The sequence below is a fragment of the Lampetra fluviatilis genome, chromosome 41, assembly GCF_964198595.1.
Source record: "Lampetra fluviatilis chromosome 41, kcLamFluv1.1, whole genome shotgun sequence".
NCBI classification, from domain to species: Eukaryota; Metazoa; Chordata; class Hyperoartia; order Petromyzontiformes; family Petromyzontidae; genus Lampetra; species Lampetra fluviatilis.
Window position 1 is genome coordinate 4188554 of NC_136315.1, and position 20201 is coordinate 4208754.

The window sequence follows — 20201 nt, forward strand, 5'->3', positions numbered from 1 at the left end:
CCTCGCATTGCTTGGTGCCTCTGATGATGATGTTCCAATTAACTTGTGATCGAATCCTTCCGGTGAACCCAGCCATCGTGGGTCAGGAGTCCAAGGAGTAAGCATGGGATTGGCCATCGCGGCGTATACATTGAGGCTTGCGAAACTGTTAAGTGATCGTGGAGACGATTGGGACGATGGGATTCGAGGACTTGCTGATGAGCCAGATCCCGAATCATTCCTACAAACTGCATTTGGGAAGTGTTCCATCGCATCTGCCTACAAAGTTCTCGAGAGCAATTCGAGTCACATACTCTGCGCAAAATATGTGTTCTTTAGACTTGAACAGCATCTTTGAGTGAAATACATTGATTTTGTGAAGGCGATTGTGTCCAGGCTGCTCGCGGCAAAGTGACACGATGCAATTGAACTGTCGAAAATTGAACGCGAGGTGGATTTTAAACTAATAATAATCATATTAATATTTTGTTGATCCTGAATGTAATTATTGTGGTCATGTAAATAAAATGTCTTCGGACCAAATATATATATATTCCTATATGTAAGCATGCTCAATATTTATAAATATTAATCTGGAAATATATGCTGCTGATGTCTCCGAAATACATTTGATGACATCAGACAAGGAAAACGTTTGTCAACTTTAAAGCGCCCAGACTCACACATTTCTGTAACTAAATATCGCGGATTGCAGCAGTGACGTGGGTGGCCATCTGACCGCACTATGAACCCGGCTCGATCCGAGTTCAACTCCTAGGCCGTGGGCAAAATCAGTGGCGAGCGATACCAGGAATGGTTTGCGGCTCACCCCTGCTCCCTTTCACCTTCTCCCGAATTGACCAGCACGGTGAAGTATCCACAATAGAGGTTTTTGGGTTAGTTAAAATTATGAAGTATGCTCTAACAACACACCCATGACGGATGCGGAGTGGGAAGGCCTTTATCCAGCATGGAAAATCATTCTACTACTGTAAATACATATATATGTATTAGTTAGACGAGGTGTACTGTATAAATGTAAAAAAAGTAAATGCACGCCGGTGATCTAATTCTAAAGAACTAAGCGAACTTGGACAATTGGTGTTCTCAACGGACTCGGGCTGACGATCAGTGAGGATTCAAATCATGCCTGGAGGTGACTTTCCTCACTGAGAGCCAAAGAGACAACGTTTCAATTCGCTGGACTTTGATTTTGCTTTTCGTCAAATTGGTGACCCCCCTCGGGTCGCTCTTGCGCATGAAACCCAGCGTGGATCTTTCGGGGTCTCACCCTGCTTCAACTAAAACTACGTTCATAAAAGAAATTTTAACCAGGCAAGGCAATACAGCTCTGTTTTTCAGAAGCGACCTGGCAATCACCAATGACAGCTCAACGGAGTGGCTTATCGTCACGTGGAAATGTATAGCAGCAATATTATCTCTCTAAACGCGCGATGTTGATTCTAAATGTGGTAGAGAAAAATCGGTAGGGCCCGGAGAAAAATCCACGTGGCCAAGGGGAGAGCATGCGAACTCTAAATATACAGCAGGCGTTAGCGTCAGATCGAACCCACGGACCTCCTGTATACCGGGCGAGGTAGTTAATATCTCGCCACGTCTCGAGCGGGCTATCAGAGCGTGCGTCTTTGCCTCCACCGGGGAAGAGTGTGTGCCAATGGTTCGCTGCCGATATCCGGAGTGTGCGTTGGTGAGCGGCTGTGCCTACACCGAGCTCGCCACCGGCACTTGCTCCCCTCCCCCCACCAAAAAAATTCTCTGTTGAGGCTATCCGGGGGATCTTTGTCTTTGTCTACATCCCAGCTTCGAACGCAACGGCGGTTGAATAGATTACACAGAGGCCGAGCAGATCTCCCTCGAGTTGGCGAAGGCCGGTTTGCGTCTTGACACCTCCACAAATCTCGCGGCGCCCCAGTTTAGAAGTCGACTGACCAAAGCAAGTCCCCAGCTGCCCTGCTCTCTGCCGGGGTTCCTGCTGGTGCATGAAGATTGATTTAAAACCAGGGGTCGACTCTTCGGGGAGACTACACGCCGATGGTTCATCCCGGGAGGAGGGGGGGGGGGCGGTCGATAAAGCCACGAACACCACCGTTTGCGTGGGGAAGTCAACAGTGAGTGGATGTAATGAGCTCTCAGTCATAGGCACGGGGAATTTACAACCAGTGGCTCAGGGCCGCCGATGAAGATGGGCCTCACTGAACGTTCGAAGTTGCAGTTGAAGGCGCAGCCCCTGCAAATGCCCGCTCACGCCACTGCCGGCAGAAGGACCTCCACCACAGGGAGCTCTACACAGCTCCTCCCGAGGCTGCTTTGGCCTACTCTTCCATGCCGTCCAAAGGCGGCTTGGAAAAATGTGGGAGTACCCACACTTTACCCCACCGCACGCGACCTGCCGATCGACCATCTGCGGCGCAAACCACTCCGACTCTGCTGGGTGGACAGGGGCGGTGGGGACTGGGGATTTAAGAAGTTTGCCCAACTTGCCTGTTGTTCAAACCCGAGGGGTTATAGGAGCAGCGTTCTTTGCTAATTTTCAGAGGGGGCCCCACTTTCGCCGATAAGACATCACCAGTGTTAGGGCTGCCACACGTTTGAAACCATTGGGGGTTTGACAGCAGCACGGCGATGATGATGGTGGTGGTGGTCTCAACATTCGTGAATTGTCGAGGGCCGCAAGTCAGGGGCCCGCACTAAAGGCCACCAGGGGCTCGCCAGTGGCCTGCGGAAGCTGGCAATGAAGACCATTGGGCTAGCGTCTCTCTAGCAGAGTGGGCGGTGTGTAGGAAAACGGTGGAGGAGGTGAATGGGGGGGGGGGTCACACACAGGGGCTGGACGAGGGGGCGAGCGGCACGCTGCAGAGGATCCCTCGCTCAGCTCGGCTTCAGCTCGCTCACGACTCGATCCACTCCCCGCCTGGACCCATCTTCTTTGCTGCAGCAGAGTGACACGCAACGCCCGCAGTGACACTCTAAGCACGACTCGTTACTGCACACGCAGTAAACGTATTCAATGAACAATAACGACCTCGCGTTTCAAGACACAGTGTTTTTTAACGTACTTTTCGCACTGCTTTTTGTCCAGATTTGAAGTTTTCGTGACTGCAGGGATCCATACTCTTTGGTTCCGAAAAAAACAAAAAGTATGCTTTTTGTCTGCGAGATTTTTCTGTGCGAGGCTTTGATCAACGTTGCTGGTTTTCTCGAGGGAACTTCACTAACAGCAACGCAACCTATTTTTTACCCGAGTTTCGCTCGCATTGCATCATCATTACGAGAGTTATCGTGAGCCTCCCCCCCCACCCCTTCCACGTTATTGACAGAGGGCCAGACAGACGCACGGACAGATGGACAGAGGCAGTGGCGAGATGCTATCTCTCTCGCCTGGTATACAGGAGGTCGTGGGTTCCATCCCGACCCTGACTCAAGTATATTTGTAATTTGCGTGTCTCTCTCCCACGTGGTCGCGTGGATGTTTCTTTCTCCGGGTCCTCCGATTTTTCCCTCCACGTGTATAGACCAGAGGTGGGACAAAGTCATTGTTATGCAAGTCCAAGTCGAGTCGCAAGTCATCAAATTCATGACTCGAGTCTGACTCGAGTCCAAGTCACATGACTCGAGTCCACATCTCATAGGTGGGACAAAGTCAGTGTTATGCAAGTCCAAGTCGAGTCGCAAGTCATCAAATTCATGACTCGAGTCTGACTCGAGTCCAAGTCACATGACTCGAGTCCACACCTCTGGTATAGACCATGCCTTCAGAAGACGTGGCCGCTATTCATTTCCACACGACAAGCAACTTCGTCTCGCGATCACAAGCGGCCAGGTCGCTTTTGAAAAAGGAGCCGTACAGCTCAGTGGGCCTTGCCTGGTGAAATTAAGATTAAGTCGAGATGAGCCATCGAGCCGGAGTACTTACACATGAAGGTCTCGTACCAACTCTCAGATCGCTCCACCAGGCAGCTCGTCCACTCCTCCTCCGAGATCATCTTATTGTCGTCCTTGTCACATGACCTGCCCATGCACACAACAAAGATGAAGACCTTTCGGGGAAAGTGCCGTCAGCGAGCGCCTATGAGGGCCGGCACGGCACTGCGAGGAGGTGGGTGGCCAGCACCACTCCCGGCCGCCTTTGTCTCCCTAGTGGCGATGTTTACACACCGCACCAGGTACACATTTGATGTCGGTGGTGAGGGGGAGGGGGGGAGCAGAGATTGAAGGGATGTGATACAGGAACGCAGGTGATGCATAGGTGATATGGGATGCAGCATCGATGGAAAAGATGGGAGGAATGAGAATTTGGAAGGAATTGAATGGGTGTAAGGGGTTGGAATGCTTGGAGGCGGTAGGGATTGAAGCAATTGGAGGGATGGGGTGGATTGGCGATGGGATAGGAAGGAAGAATGGGATGGGATACAAGAGGGTCGTGAGAAAGGATGGGAGGCAGGAGTGAAGGAGGGACGCGAGGGAGTGAAGGAGGGATGCGAGCGAGTGAAGGAGGGATGCGAGGGAGTGAAGGAGGGATGCGAGCGAGTGAAGGAGGGATGCAAGCGAGTGAAGGAGGGACGCGAGGGAGTGAAGGAGGGATGCGAGCGAGTGAAGGAGGGACGCGAGGGAGTGAAGGAGGGATGCGAGCGAGTGAAGGAGGGATGCGAGGGAGTGAAGGAGGGAATGAAGGAGGGATGCAAGTGAGTGAAGGAGGGGCGCGAGCAACTGAAGGAAGGATGAGAGTGAGTGAAGGAGGGATGCGAGGGAGTGAAGGAGGGGCGCGAGCAAGTGAAGGAGGGACGCGAGCGAGTGAAGGAGTGAAGGAGGGAGTGAAGGAGGGACGCGTGTCACCGGAAGAACTGCTCGGCGCAGTGCTCGAGGGGCATGAGGCGGAAGCGGAGGTCCTTGATGTCGCGGCGGCTCAGCTCGCCGTCTCCCTCGCGATCCAGCGCCGCAAACTTCCACTGCGACCACGCGGCCCGCAAGCACGGGAGGGAGGGGGGTGGTGGTGGGGGGAAGTTGGGAGGAGGTGGTGGGAGGTGCGGTTCTGAAATCCCAATCTTTTTCATATCGGGCCCTTACCTTCATGTCAAACAAAAAATAATTCAACGCCATTCAATTAAACAGCAGCTCGTTTTTTTGTGTTTGCAGGTCTCGAGATATGGGAGCCCCCCCCCGCCCCGCCTCCCCCCCGCCCCCCCCCCGCTCACCGCGGCGAGCAGCGTGCGCTGCTGCCTGTCGAGCGTCGCCTGCGAGGAGCTGGGGTCGACGGTGCCGAACGCGTCGATCTCCTTGAGGTGCAGGAACCACTCGAGCAGGCGGAAGGGGAACTGGCCGCCCTCGGCGTCCGAGCACGCGCCCTGCCTGGCTGCAAGGGGGGGGGGTGGGCACGGGGGGGACCACGGAGGGGGGGGGGCACGGGGGGACCACGGGGGGACCACGGGGGGACAACGGGGGGACAACGGGGGGGGCCACGGGGGGGGGGGCACGGGGGGACCACAGGGGGGGCACGGGCTGACCACGGGGGGACCACGGGGGGGGGGGCACGGGGGGGGGGGGGCACGGGGGGGGGCACGGGGGGGGGCACGGGAGGACCACGGGGGGACCACGGCGACCACCGCGTGCGGCGGACCGCTGTAGTACGGCCTCAGCAGTGGAGATCTGTAGTGCGGACTCTAGAGAGCTATAGGACCGCCTCGATGGTAGATATCTATTATAGAGCACAAGTACAAAGATCCCCCCGTATAGCCTGTAACTGACTGTAGGGACAAGTGCTGTTAGCGAGCACCTATGAAGGCCGGAACGGCACACGAGGGGGTGGGTGGCCAGCACCACGCCCGACCGCCTTTGTCTCCCCAGTGGCGATGTTTACACACCGCACCAGGAACTCATTTCAGGCTGATTCGACCTAGGGGAGGCCCAGGACCGGTTCAGATAATCGTCACTGGTGTTGGCCGTGAGCGGGAATCGAACCCGGGTCGCCAGGTTCAGAGCGCAGCGTAGCGCTAACCGCTACACTACCCCTTACACACACACACAGACACACACATACAGACACACACACACAGACACGCACACACAGACACACAGACACACACACACTGACACACACAGACACACCACACAAACACAGACACAGACACACAGACACACACAGACACACACAGACACAGACACACACACAGACACGCATGCCCCACCTATGCACTCGCCGTAGTAGGAGATGCCGATTCGCCTGCGCCTCCTGCACGCCTCCTTGTACAGCAGGCACGCGTTGTCGTACTGCCGCCCGTACGCGCTGCAAACGGGCTTCTGCTCGCTGTACCACGCTCATCACGGCACGGCACATCAACGTACCGTGTTGAACTTCTTTCAGCATCGTACGTAGCCAACCGTGCTAATCGGTTGTCTGTGTACGAGAGGGAGCGCAGCAGGCGTTAGCGTTAGCCTGCTGCGCTCCACGTTTCTTTTTGTTTGCATTTTGACTGCTTGTGTTGTGGTTATTGCAAACATGATCCCTTGTATAAAGGTGTCAGTTTGTGTACCAGTTTAAAGGGTTAAAACCTATTACTATATTTTGCCACTGGTAAAGGAGGTCTCATAGTGTTAATGCTTAACCCGAGCTCTCAATACTCTGATAGTGCGCTGTCTTTGAGTTGTACGCCTTTGGGCGTCATCTGGTCCAACACCAATGGAGACTAGGCTCTAAGAAAAGCTGTCTCGGGTGTGGACCAATCAACTTCAAGGACATTGCATATCATTATCAGAGGTGTTTATTTTTGTTTGCATTTTGACTGCTTGTGTTGTGGTTATTGCAAACATGATCCCTTGTATAAAGGTGTCAGTTTTGTACCAGTTGAAAGGGTAAAAACCTACTACTAGGCGTCAGCCTCCCATGCCCATGAGCCAACTGGGTCCCGTACGGCAGCAGCGTCACGTGGGCCACCTGGGCAAGCCTCCAAAGGGCCCGACCTGGGCCGTACGCATCTATGTTGAACTTCTTACGCAGCATGTGTAGCCGACCGTGCGAATGGGAGGTGCGTGGGGGGGGGGTGAGAATATAAACACATTTCGATTTAAAGCTGTCGTGACTGCAGGGATTCATCTTCTTGGTTCTTTCGGTAAAGTCACGTAGAAGGGGAATAATAAAATAATAAAAATAAAACATAATAAAATAAAATACAATTCTCACGACGTTTCGGCCACAACGAGGATGGCTGCTTGCGTTGTGGCCGAAACGTCGTGATAATTATATTTTATTATGTTTTATTTTTATAATTTTATTATTTCCCTGAAGAAGTTAGATGCCCACATTCTGCTATTGGGCAGCTGGCCCTGTGCATTGTGAATCGGTCAAGAATTCTGCACCCCCCCCCCACAACCAACCCCCAACGATCTTCTTGGTTCTTTCGGTAAAGTCAAGTAGAATGGAAATAATAAAATAATAAAAATAATCATAATAAAATAATTCTCACGACGTTTCGGCCACAACGCAAGCAGTCGTCATCAGGTGTTTTATTTTTATAATTTTATTATTTCAATTCTATGTGACTTTACCGAAAGAACCAAGAAGATGAATCCCTGCAGTAACCAAAGCTTTAAATCGAAATTTAACCCCCAACGAGTGATCACATACAGGAGTCTAACTTACCCGGGGCAAGTCTTAGGACACATGCACTTGGGGATGCGTGTGCCGTTCTCTGTGGTCACCACGTGGCACACGGATCCCGCGGGTTTCCGGCACTTCGTCAGCCGGCACAGCTGCTCTGCACACACCGACAAGACAAAGATCCCCCGTATAGCCTTTACCAGGCTGTTGGGGCAAGTGCTGTGAGCGAGCGCCGACGAAGGCTGGCTCAGCACGCGAGGGGGTGGGTGGCCAACACCACACATACCGCATCAGGTACACATTTTTAAGGCTACGTCGACCTAGAGGAGGCCCATAGCCGGTTCAAATATTCGCCGCTATCATTGGTCGAGAGCGGGAATCAAACTCGGGGAGCTGAATGCATAGGGCAGTGCGCTACCCACTACACTACCGATATTTATAAATAGACACACACGTGTTCCTGCAAGCGTACATACATGGAAATACTAAGGGGCCGTCCATAAATGACGTCACGCGATTTTGGACGATTTTTGACCCCCCCCCCTCCCTCGTCACACGGCGTCACAAAAAGTCAGACCTCCACTCAAATATGGCGTCACAAAGCTCTGCCCCCCCCCCCCCCAAAACCATATATCTATTTTGAAAATAAAACATGCTTCAAATCGCTTTAATCTATTGTCATTTAATGTGGCACTGCACTCTGATGTTGTAGGAGTGCTGTTATAACAATTCTATATTTATTTAACGTTTGACCCCCCCAGGTGCGTGACGTCATTTATGGACGGCCCCTAAGAATAATTATTAATTACAAACCTTTTTCCTAATTGCTCCTGGATGACAGCCTCCCCACGCTGTGGGATTGTTTGACCATACTTCACCGGGCTGGTCAGTACCGATCGGTGAAGGTGGGAAGCATAGACCGAGCAGTGGTACCATCCAACAATTAAATTCGTGCACTGCCCTGTGCTGCCAATGTGTAGCCTCGCAGCAGCCTATAACAACCCGTTTCATACTCAATGGTCTGGCAAGATCATATGCATTGAAAACGATATGGTCATAGGCATAGATGTGTATAACAAGAATCATAATGCATAGCCCTTTGCCTCTCCACTGCTGGACGAAGGCCTCTTCACACCATGTCGATCATGACCATACTTCACCACGCTGGTCAATACGCATTGGTAAAGGTGGCGGTATTGCTCGGGGTCGCGGGATCCCGGGACCGGGCCAGACGTCACTTTTGACACTGATGTTAGCCGTGGCCGGGAGCGCAGGGCGCTAACCACTGCGCCCAGCTTCGTTTTCTCTGAGATCAGGAGACCCACGCGATCCGTGGCCACGGCGTCATGGAGATAATTCCTCTCTGGCTAACCTGCTGGGAGCGTTTGGATTCGTGAGCCGATGGGTCACCTGCGAGGTTATCCAAAATGAACGTGAGAAATCGTGCCGAGTTTGAGCGGTTGCCAAGTCAACATTGTCACTAAGCACGGGGGTGTTTACATGTTTTCAGTTTGATCGTTTTGCGCAATACGCCGAGGTGAGTAAATGTGTGTTGGGGGGGGGGGCGGCGGTGGTGTAGCCGTTAGCACGAACCCGGCAACACGAGTTCGATTCCCGTTCACGGCCAAAAACAACAACAACAACAGTGGTGATTATCCGAAGCGGTCCTGGGGGCCTCCTCTAGGTCGACTCAGCTTGAAATGCGTCACCCGCTGCATCAGCACTGGGGAGACAAAGGCGGCCGGGCACGGCGTCTGCGTCTGCGCGCGGCGCGGTGAGATTGGCGGTCCCTCCCCAGGAGCCGCCCCAGGTTACCTGGCTCGGTGCGGCCGTAGTACGGCACGAGACGGCCGCCTGCATTGGCGAGGGCACGCTCCCCGTTCGTCTCCCTCCCTGCGGAGCCCTGGCACACAAGGGGGCATGGGGGTGGGTGGTGGTGCCATGGGGGTACGGAGCAGTACGCGGTGATGAGGAGGCGTTGCGACGCGGGGACAACGGGCATCGCGGTGGCATGGGAACGTGGAGACAAGCGGAGAAGGGGAGGTCGTGGCAGCGCGGGTTTGTCTACGCACGGTGCAAAACGAAGTTCAACGCACGTGGAGGCATTGTGACAAGGGGACACGGGGACGTGGGAACACGGGTGGCAAAGGGGACGCAGGGTATGAGGACATGGGGGGGCATGGGAACAGGGGGGCATGTGGGTATGGCGAGATGGGAACAGGGGGGCAAGGGGTTGCGTGCACAGAGGGACATGGGGATATGCTCACGTGATAGTGGGGTCGCACAAGGGGTTAAACTCAGTTGCGTCTCTCTGGCTCAGCAACATCACGGGGGGGAAAAAACGACGCTGATGAATCCATTCGCCGTGACGGATCACTGGCCCTGGTTTCCACGTTGGCAACGGGCGGACGGAAAATAATTGAGGCTATGCTGAGGACCGGCCAAATGTTTGTGTCATTTCCATGAATCAATGTTTAATATTGTCATCATCACTACAAAATAACCTAGCACGCGTCGTCATTGCCCACACTCATCCCCGTCTCGACTCACTAGCCTGTCTCCATGCTCTCAACTGGCTACCCATCGCCAGTAGGGTCACATACAAGACCGCCTGCCTCTGCCACAATGCCTTCACATCCGCCTGCCCGCCGTACCTTTCTTCATTATTGACAACTTGCAGCTCAGCACACGGCAGATGCCTGCGCAGCGTGACTCACGACCTCCTCTTGATACCAAGATCCAGGATGGTCATGTCTATGCGCCGCTTCTCGGTGGCAGCCCCAACAGTCTGGAACGCAATCCCTCTGCACATTCGCAGCATCACCTCAATCGCCTCCTTCAAGAGAGACTTAAAAACTCACCTCTACAATCATGCTTTTGAGCGACTCTGAGCTTGGCTCCGCGACTCTGAGTTGCGGCCACTACGTCTGCAAATTTGCGCGCGTTACAAATTGAACTATTGTCATCATCATCATCATTTCGGCCATGGTCAATCCACTGCTAGATGAAAACCTCCCCCATGCTATCGTCATCCGATGCCACAACCCATCTCACTCCGGCTCAAAAAACTGATTTCATCGCTCCATCTCGGCGGTGGTTGCGCTCGTGGGTGTATTCCCCACTCCGGCTGCAATTCTATCACCGGTTCCGTCCGTCGGTAATCATCCCTAATAAGTGCCACGGTGGCTAGGAGATGTTAACTTCCTCGCCTGGTATACAGCAGAAATGGGTTCGATCCCGAGGCTGACGCCTGCTGTATATTTGGAGATTGCACGTTCTCCCCATGGTGGTGTGGATTTTTCTCCGGGTTCTCCGTTTTTTTCTCTCCATATAAAAAAACATGCGTTCAGAGTATGTGGCTGTGGTACATTTCCACGCGATAAGCCACTTCGTTGAGCTATCATTTGTTATAGCTAGGCCGCTTCTGAAACAGATCTGTGTAGCCCAGTGGGCCTTATCTGGTAAAATAAAAATATATATTAGTAGTTTTGACAGTATGTGGAACTGATTGGTCCACACCAGAGACAGCTTTCTTTAGAGCCTAGTCTCAAATAGTTAACACTGTTTGACAGTTAACACTGTTTGACAGTGAACAATGTTTGAGACTAGGCTCTAAAGAAAGCTGTCTCTGGTGTGGACCATCAGTTTCAAAGGCAATGCACATACTGTCAGAGCATGATTTTTTGTTTGCATGTTCACCACAAGTATATGTGGGTAATGCAGTGAAATTATTATTGCTTGCAAAGGTTTCAGTTTGGTGTTTTAACATCTCAACACACTGTTTTATTGCCAGAAAGAGGCAAATCCTAGTATCATAACATCACGTCGGTTAGAGGCAGTGGCAGGAGATTTAAGAAATCTGCACCGTTGTTACAACTTCCGCGCCGGGAGATTGAATCACTGTCAGTGACCTCCTCTTGACTGCAAGTCCACGCCGTGCAAACCATCACATCACGGTCGCACGCAATAGCCCCACAGCAGGTCACGCGGAGTAGCAAAAACAATTTTTTTAAAACCCTGCAATGGGCACAAGAAGTCGGTCCCGCTAATTTTACCCACACCGTCCACAAAAGGCAAATGGGCTTACAAGGGATCGAGGGATTCGAAAGCCAGCTGGGCACAGCGTCAACTAAGCGGTTGCGTGGCTGTAACGAGATATCACGTGGCATCACAAGGCAGCTTTCTTTCCCACACCCTCCCAGCTTCCCCCCTTCGCCTCCCCTCCGCTCGTTTAATTCCTGTTATGCTATCGGCTGAATGTCATGAAATACATAATCCATTGGGAATGATCGCAGGGATGTGCTTCGCCCACCACCCCCCAGCATCCCCCCAGCTAACCCCCTCCCTCCCAGCACCCCCCCCCCTCAGCTTGTCCCCCCCCCCTACCACCCCCACCCCCCCGCGTGCAGACAGCGGTTGACGCTTCACACGATTTACCCAGTCAACATCTTTCAAGTGGCCTTGTTATTCTCCACGCAGCAGAATGCAGCCACACGCTTCCCGCACACTCCGCTCTGGGATGGCTCGTTTGTTGCGCGCCGGTCAGAACTCACGGCGGTAACATCTCAGAGCCGCAATTTGGCCACGTTAAGTGCAAAAAACTAAACGTGGCGTCATGCATGGGCTCATGGTTTTTGTTTTGTTTTGGTGCAGTCATTGATGTCTCCAGGCTGAGACCATCAACTTTCTAACACGTGGTTGAAAATTAGTGTTTTTATTATTTAAATGTAAATAAACAAATCCTTGTATTTAAAAAAAAATCATTAATGCTATTATCATCATCATCATTATCTAAAACCCACCAAGATCGCACTGAATTTACTTTGTACAAAATAACATTCCGCCCTTTTAGTACCTATCAGTGCTAGGAATTTTGGAGGTTGTGGCTGGAATGTGGCAGGGAAATGTTGTTAGATGTCATTGTGAAGAAGAGGTTCTGAAGTACGTACAGTATGTACCGATGTCGAACTTCTTTCCCACCGTACGTAGCCGACTGTGCTCATCAGAGGCGTGGGGGAAGGACAGCAAACTGAACACACAAAGAGTTCTAAACAAAATGGGTTTTCAACCTCGATTTAAAAGTGCACAGATCCAGTGGCTTCCTACTATGTGAAGAAAGAACGTTCCAGACGGCCGCTGAAGCGCATCAAAGAGCTCGCGATGCGGTGACCGCCGCCTTTGTTTGATGGACAGTCAAAAGCCGCTGTGAGGATGACCGGATTTCGCGTGATGGTTTATGGTCCTTGACGAGATGAGCGAGGTACTGTGGTTTATTTGTAGTGGGTGGTGGGGGGGGTGCACTATAGCGGAGGATTGGGTAAACAGCTTGCAAGTTGGGTATAGAATGTGACAGTAAAGCTAAAGGTACACTCATGAAGAGGAGGTTCCGCTGGGTGGGACACGTGGTGCGGGGAGGATGGAGGAAGGAGGAGGGAGGAGGGATGAGGATGAGGAGGAGGTCACCAAATTGGGCATTGGAGTAGCATCCAGAGTCCGGTGACCAAGGGGGAGACCTAAACCGAGACGGTGCTGATGGATGAATGAACCTCAGAGGTCAGCTTTGCAACAGCTGTGGGCTCGAGCGCGATGGACGGAATCGATGGGCAGGTTACGGTGGCGTCAACAGCATTCAGGGCGTGAGTCACAACGACCTCCTGACCTTTGGCCACGCGAAAGATGCGACCGCAAAAAGTCGTTGAAACCAACGCAGGGCACTCCGTCACGTTTTAGCAACGGCAAAAACCCCTCCACGATCGGAGTTGGCGCTCAAGGGATCGATGTGTGGACAGATGGGGAACGGGGAAGGGTCGTGCAGGCAGAGAGTTGCGGGGGGCGGGGATAGATGGATGGATGGAGAGGTTAGGAGAAAGTGAGGGGTAGTGAGAGAGATGGGGTTGATGGGGAGAGAGGAGTGAGAGGTGGGAGTGAAATGGAGAGGGGGTGTGTGTAGAGAGATAGAGGTGGGGGCGATGGAGTGTTTGTAGTTATGGAGGGGGCATGACGAGCTTGGGTGGTATGGGGGGGGGCACACGTAGCCCTGGTGTGTGGAGGCACGGCTCTCGACAGCTGTTGGTAGTCCAGCTAATGGCCACGAGAAAATTGAAATCTGATCGAGCGCAGATAATAAACAACGGAGAGAATCCCGCAGCCGCCTCGCGGATCAGAGAGAGAGATGAGAGATAGAACGACGCGAGCAACCGTCCTCCCTACGCCGTCCGGATTCAAGGCGCCGTACGCATCAACCAATCAGCCACTATATACTTTTAATCTTTTCGGAAAAGTCACGTAGGTAAAAAATGCAATTAAAATTAATAAAAGTAATAATAGAAATAAAATAAATTTAATTTCATGTTTTCCCTACGTGACTTTACCGAAAAAACTAAGAGTATGAATCCTTGCAGTCACGAAAGCTTCAAATCTAGAATCAATTAGCCACTGTGGTTCGGACTCTCTCATCCGAGCTGGGACGGCGTCACCGTGGTGGTTTCGTCCAAAGCGATGCCATTTCTACAACTTTAGGAACTCGCGTTCGACATGACACCCGCCCACACGCGCAGGGAGTTAAAGCAGATGCTCCAACTGCTTCGGGGAGGCCTTCATTCAGCAGTGGATCGATCATGGCTGTCGATGATAATCTTATTATGCTTCTTGTCGTACGGCTGCTGATCGCAGACGCAGAGCAACACAACTACAATTTCGCATTCAGGTGGTCAGAGCCCAGCCAATCGCATCGGGAGGCAGCGGAGTTAGTGGTATCATTCTTGCTGCTGCTGATGTCTCCTTCGTATATTTGTGTCTCGGGCAGTGCGTGGTTGCGTGTCATGCGGTCTGTTCACAGTCGCACACTGGAGATGACTAAGGCCGATGCCCGAACCGTCGACCATATTCTTGGATACGCAGAATCGCGATCCGTTCCATGCAGAGGACGGTTGAACCTCAAAACGCGTCCACATTGACCTCAGCGCGCGCTGGGCTCGTACCTTGCATCCCACTTGGATTTTCGCACACAGCGTTGATATACGGTGTTTTTTTCTGGAAGACTTTGCTGCTTTTTTTCCTGGATTTTTCTGTTGCGTGTAGTCACTTTAATATGTTTCTTGTTTTTGTTTGTAGCGGTTGCACCCGAGTCAAGAGCCGCATGGCTCACAGGGTTATACCTAAATCATGAAACTGAAACCTGAAACCTACAACCCGCACAACTCCAGGGAGGTCTCATGTCAGCTGGAGCTGTCCGGGGCAGCGCTACAGAATTGTTGTTCCCATTTAATCGTATCGTGTTTGCTGTATTGGTTGTTTTCGTAACGTTCTTAAACGCCCCTACTGAACATCTGTGCAAAAGGAGCTTTATAGCTCATCCGATTCCTCTCGAGTATAAATACAGATTATCATTCTCCTAAAGACCCTTCCACGATACATGAAGCTCTGCACACCGTGACACCCACATCACTCTGCCGCCTCGCTTCACTGCACCCACATCACTCTGTGGCTTCACTCCACCCACATCACTCTGTGGTTTCACTCCACCCACATCACTCTGTGGTTTCACTCCACCCACATCACTTTGCTCCCTGGTTTCACTCCACCCACATCACTCTGCTCCCTGGCTGTTTCCACGCCCCTTATATCATCACTATTATTACAGGGATCATTTAAAAAAAATGTTGGCTGCGAAGTTGCGCTCTGTGTGCGTGTGGTGTTTTCCTGCTGCTTGCTACTCCTCTACGAGAGCCCTCCCCCCACCCCCCAACACATCGACCCCCTCCGCCGCTCCGACATACAAGGCAGCAGCCGTCCACGCTGCTTCTGGCAGGTTCGCCACAACGACGGCGGTCTATGAATAGCCTCGATGTTTTTTTGGTTGGCAGCTCACTTCGGGGCAGATGCGTGCACATGGGGGGGGGGTGGCGGGGGAGGGCAAAGAGAGAAAGGGAGAGAAGCGAGAGTGAGTGGAGAACAGGGGGGCGGGGGCGGGGGTAGAGAAAGGTCCCCACCACCATCACCACGTAGCATTTCAGGCCGTCGGGGGCACCCATGAACGTCGGCACGGTGCCCAAACGCACGCACGCGAGCGCGCAACCCGTGGGTCACGCGCGTCGCTCGCGGCGTTGCGCGAATTCACAACATTTCAGAAGCGCCGCGCGGTTCACAAACCGAGCATCGCACCCCCCCCCCCCGCATTGGCATCAACTCGCGAGCCGCACGCACCTTAAACGCTGTCGGCGGCACGTGAAAAACCAACACAGCGACGGAGCGGAGAGGGGGGGGGTCACCGCCACCGCTGTGTGACCGCGGCAAACGGAGCCAGCCAGCCTCGTGTGGCGGGGAATCCAATTAGCGCCGCCGAGATCCAATGTTGGCTTGGCTCTTTGCGCCGCAAACAACAAAAATAAAAAAAAACTTGGGCGACAGCCGCGGCCCCCGGGGGTGCCAACCGCTCGGCGTTTGCCCAGGAATCGTTTCTCTTTCGCCCCCCCGGTCGTGATTTTGGCGCGTGGCTGAGATGTTACCCCCCCCACCCACCCCGTTGGGCCACCGCTATGGCAAAAATACCGATTGATGTTTACCGTGTAGGTCACGGAGGGGGGTGTGTGGAGCGTTCTGACCGTAGGTTCACCGTGCCGGGTCATTAGATGGAGTCTTCGTGACCCCCCCCCTCTCTCTTTTACAGAGACGAACAGACGGACGGGCAGAGCCTAGACACATGCCAACGTTGCAGAACATTACTTGAAAACTATCATCATTATCACCATCAAAAACAAAGATTCCACGTATATCATTAACAGACTGTTGGGGCAAGCGCCTATGAAGGCCGGCACGGCACACGAGCAGGTGGGTGGCCAGCACCACGCCCGGCCGCCTTTGTCTCCCTCGTGGCAATGTTCACACATCGCACCAGCTACTTATTTGAGACTGAGTCGATCTAGGGGAGGATCAGGACCGGTTCCCGTAATCGTCACTGGTGTTGGCCGTGAGCGGGAATCGAACCCGGGTCGCCAGGTTCGTAGCGCGGCGTGCTAACCGCTACACTACCGCTCCCCATCATCATCATGACCATCATCACGTGACGCACACAATGCATATGGCTCACTCCTGCCAACTCTTGGGGTCATCGTGTGGCTTAAGAAGACCCCCCGATGAGACCTCCCTCGGTGGTCATTACTGTGTTTTAACTTTTTGTGCTGCCCGATTGCATTTCATAAATAGGGAATTTTACATTACATGTTTGTTTTTGGGAACGCAGCAAAAAGGTCACTGCTTGCGAGGGCATTCTCACAGGACTCTGGGCTCTCGTAAAATAATGAATTTGCTTGGGAACTGTGTCCCACCACCACATCAGGAAAAAAAAGCAATTTCTCTGCGAAATGTCTTGGCAGCGCTGATGCCATGTAAGGAGCCAGTGGTGTTTTCTAATCAGAGCTAATGAACTCACATACCTCCATAATGAGTGTTTACCAAAGCGAGCCACATTGTATATCAGGGTCCCTGCATTGGCAATTTTGTATAAACAAAATTTTTAACTTTAAATGTGATCTTAATGTATTATTAGAGTTGCGGTCGTGATTTAATGGGGCTTGCTCCACGGTACACCGCCTTGATTTGGTGAAGAGAATGCTTTGGTAAAACTCTAAACTTTTTATTTTATTTTACCAGATAAGGCCCAGTGAGATATACAGCTCTTTTTCAGAAGCGACCTGGCCACAAATGATAGCTCAACGAAGTGGCTTATCGCGTGGAAATGTATCGCAGCCAAATACCCGAAACGCACGTTGATGCTAAAAGTGGAGGGGAAAAAAAAACAACGGAGGACCCGGAGAAAAATCCACGCGCCAACAGGGAGAGAGAAAAACACGCAAACTCCAAATATACAGCAGGTGTCAGGGTCGGGTTTGAGCCCACGACTTCCCGCACACCAGGCGAGGCGGTTCACATCTCGCCACCGACACGCCACGGTTCCCGGGAGCCCTGTGGGTTGTTGGGCTGTCACAGCGGCACCCATACCAGGCAAGGTGCCCCCCGCGGTGGGTATTGAGACGAGTTGCATCCCCCTTCCACAGCCCGGCCCAAACCAACCACAGCCGTGAGAGGTGGTGAGACAGGGGGGGGGGGCTTGTGGAGGAGGCCTTCATCCAGCAGTGGATTGAGCATGGTTTGGCAATGATGATGATGATGATGAATCTTCTTGGTTCTTTCGGTAATAAAAAAAGAAAAATAAGAACATAATTATTTTATTATGTTTTTATTTTTATTATTTTATTATTTCCATTCTACGTGACTTTACCGAAAGAACCAAGAAGATGAATCCCTGCAGTCACGAAAGCTTTAAATCGAAATTTAATGATTATGATGATGAAGTTGATGCATGTCACTTGTATGAACGATCAAAAATCACACGACGACCTGATGAATAATATATTGTTGGCGTAATAATGCGTTTTAATAGTTTGTTACATGGCCAGTTATAATACTTTAGAAATATATAAATCATAAATAAAGCATCTCTCCACAAAAACGAATTATTTAAGCTGGGCCCGATTTTGTCATCTCCGGATTATATGATTCCCTTCCTCTACATGTGTTTAAATGTAAGAGTTAGGGGTGCATATTATAATCTGTACATTGAACTTCTTTCGTACCGTACGTGGCCAACTGCGCGGGTAGCGTGTTACTGTGCGGTGCGCGTTATAATCAGGAGGATACGGTAGTTGCTAAAACTAAGTAACCGATCACCTTTGTTCTCACAGAATCTGTACCCTGTAAGAAGATGTATTTCACGTGTCAGACAAAAGTCTTCTTCGGAGTAGAGACGCTGGATTGTAGTTGAATAATGAAGCTTGAACTTTACACTGAAGGGCTTGGAAAATACAGTGATGGTGGGTGATGGTGGCGTTGATCATGGGAGTAATGACCATGATTACATTGCTGCTGCTGATAACGATACAGAAAACGGTTTCCTATCACCCCTGCTCTGATCTAACAACGACCGTATTCTCCAGATTATAAGATGAACTGGAAAGTATGACGCAGCCTCCGAACTTGTACCCGATGTCAACAAAGTTTCAAATCTGGTCAGACACACACAGACAAAGACCCCCCGTATAGCGTTTTAACAGACTGTTGGGCAAGTGCTGTTAGCGAGCACCTATAAAGGCAGGAACGGTACAGGGGGGGGGGGGGTGAGTGGCCAGCATAACGACAGACCGTCTTTATCTCCCCAGTGGCGATGATTGCGCACAGCACCAGGTACTCATTTGAGGCTGAGTCGTCCTACGGGAGGCCCAGGACCGCTTCAGATAATCGTCACTGGTCCGGTTTAGATCATCGTCACTGTTTTTGGCCGTGAGCGGGAATCGAAATTGGGTGGCCCGCTTCGTAGATCAGACACACGCACGCACGTAAACACTTACTGGATTTTAAAGCTCACCCACGCCGTTTCTGTTCCAATACAGACGGGGTAAAGTGCGTCTTATAATCCTGATGAAAATGGTTGGTTTCAGTTTTCAGCTTCATTTATTTGGTATAGCCCTGTGAGCCATTCGGCTCTTGAATCGGGTGCAACCGCAACAAACAAAAAACCAAAACATGAACAAGAAAACATCTTAAAGTGACTCTGTGACTATGCGCAAACAGAAAAACCCAGGAAAAAACTGCAAAGTCTTCCAGAACGGCAGTGTCACCAAGACGACTCACCGATCGCGCGTGTAGACAGAAGAGGCAGGCGAGCAGTAGACCGCGTGCAGGAGACATGATCGTCTTCGTCCAGCGGCAGAAACCTCGACCCTCACCTTCCACTCTCGTCCACCACCTCCTTCCACTCACTCCCCACGTGGCTTCGCACAGCGCCCCAGTCTTGCGCGTGACCCTTTTTTCCTTCCCTCCTCGACTCCCGTTCTCGAAATCTCCGCTGGCTCGCTCGTTCGCGTTGGCTGTCGCCTCGGCCTCTAAGAGAGGACACGCAGGGGGGTAGGAGAGCGGAGGAGGAGGGACGCGGAGAGCGAGGGGGAGGGGGGGATTAGTGGAGGAGGGAGTGGGGGAGCGGATGGGTTGACCAGGGATGGGAAGGGGTGGGGGCGGTGTATGGGGGGGGGGTCATTTCTCGTGGAATTTTGGTCCAGGGACCTCCAACCACTTCTCCGAACGGTGTAAATTGAGGAACGTGCTGAGTGAATATTTGTTGATTTGTGGTTTGTGCACCACTGCCAAAGCAGCATCGGCAGCATCACCAGCATACAAGATACAGGGTGGTGTCTATGGGACCTTTGTTTTTGCCAAGTATCAAACTGATGCAACAATATATGAATAGGTTTTAACCCTTCCTGGCAATAAAACGGGAGGTGATAAGATGTTCAAACACCAAATAGAAACCATTTGCAAGGCATTAAGTCTCCATTAACCACCACACAGAGTGGTGAACATGCAAACAAACATGCTCTGATAATTTCTGCCTTGTCTTTAAAACTGATTGCCCTTCACCAGACCACAGGGTGGTCCAGGTGTCTTGTGTCCCCATTAAATTCACTGAAACTTCACATATATTTTTAAAGTAAGGTTTATTTAAAACATAAATAAATTTGCAAAGTAAAAAAAAAATGTTCGGGGTCAATAAAATTGG

The 20201-nt window shown here is 51.7% G+C and overlaps 1 protein-coding gene across 1 annotated transcript; it reads right to left on the reverse strand.

The window, feature by feature from the left end:
- Window positions 1-1100: 1100 nt before the first annotated feature.
- LOC144946594 (SPARC-like) lies at window positions 1101-19536 on the reverse strand. The gene is made up of 8 exons (XM_078875609.1): window positions 19280-19536; window positions 9407-9494; window positions 7634-7748; window positions 6183-6301; window positions 5193-5350; window positions 4834-4946; window positions 3914-4008; window positions 1101-2929 (listed from the first exon to the last, which is right to left on the reverse strand). Exons 1-8 carry the CDS (start codon window positions 19334-19336, stop codon window positions 2889-2891), a joined length of 786 nt encoding a protein of 261 aa, XP_078731735.1. The 5' UTR covers window positions 19337-19536; the 3' UTR covers window positions 1101-2888.
- Window positions 19537-20201: the final 665 nt, after the last annotated feature.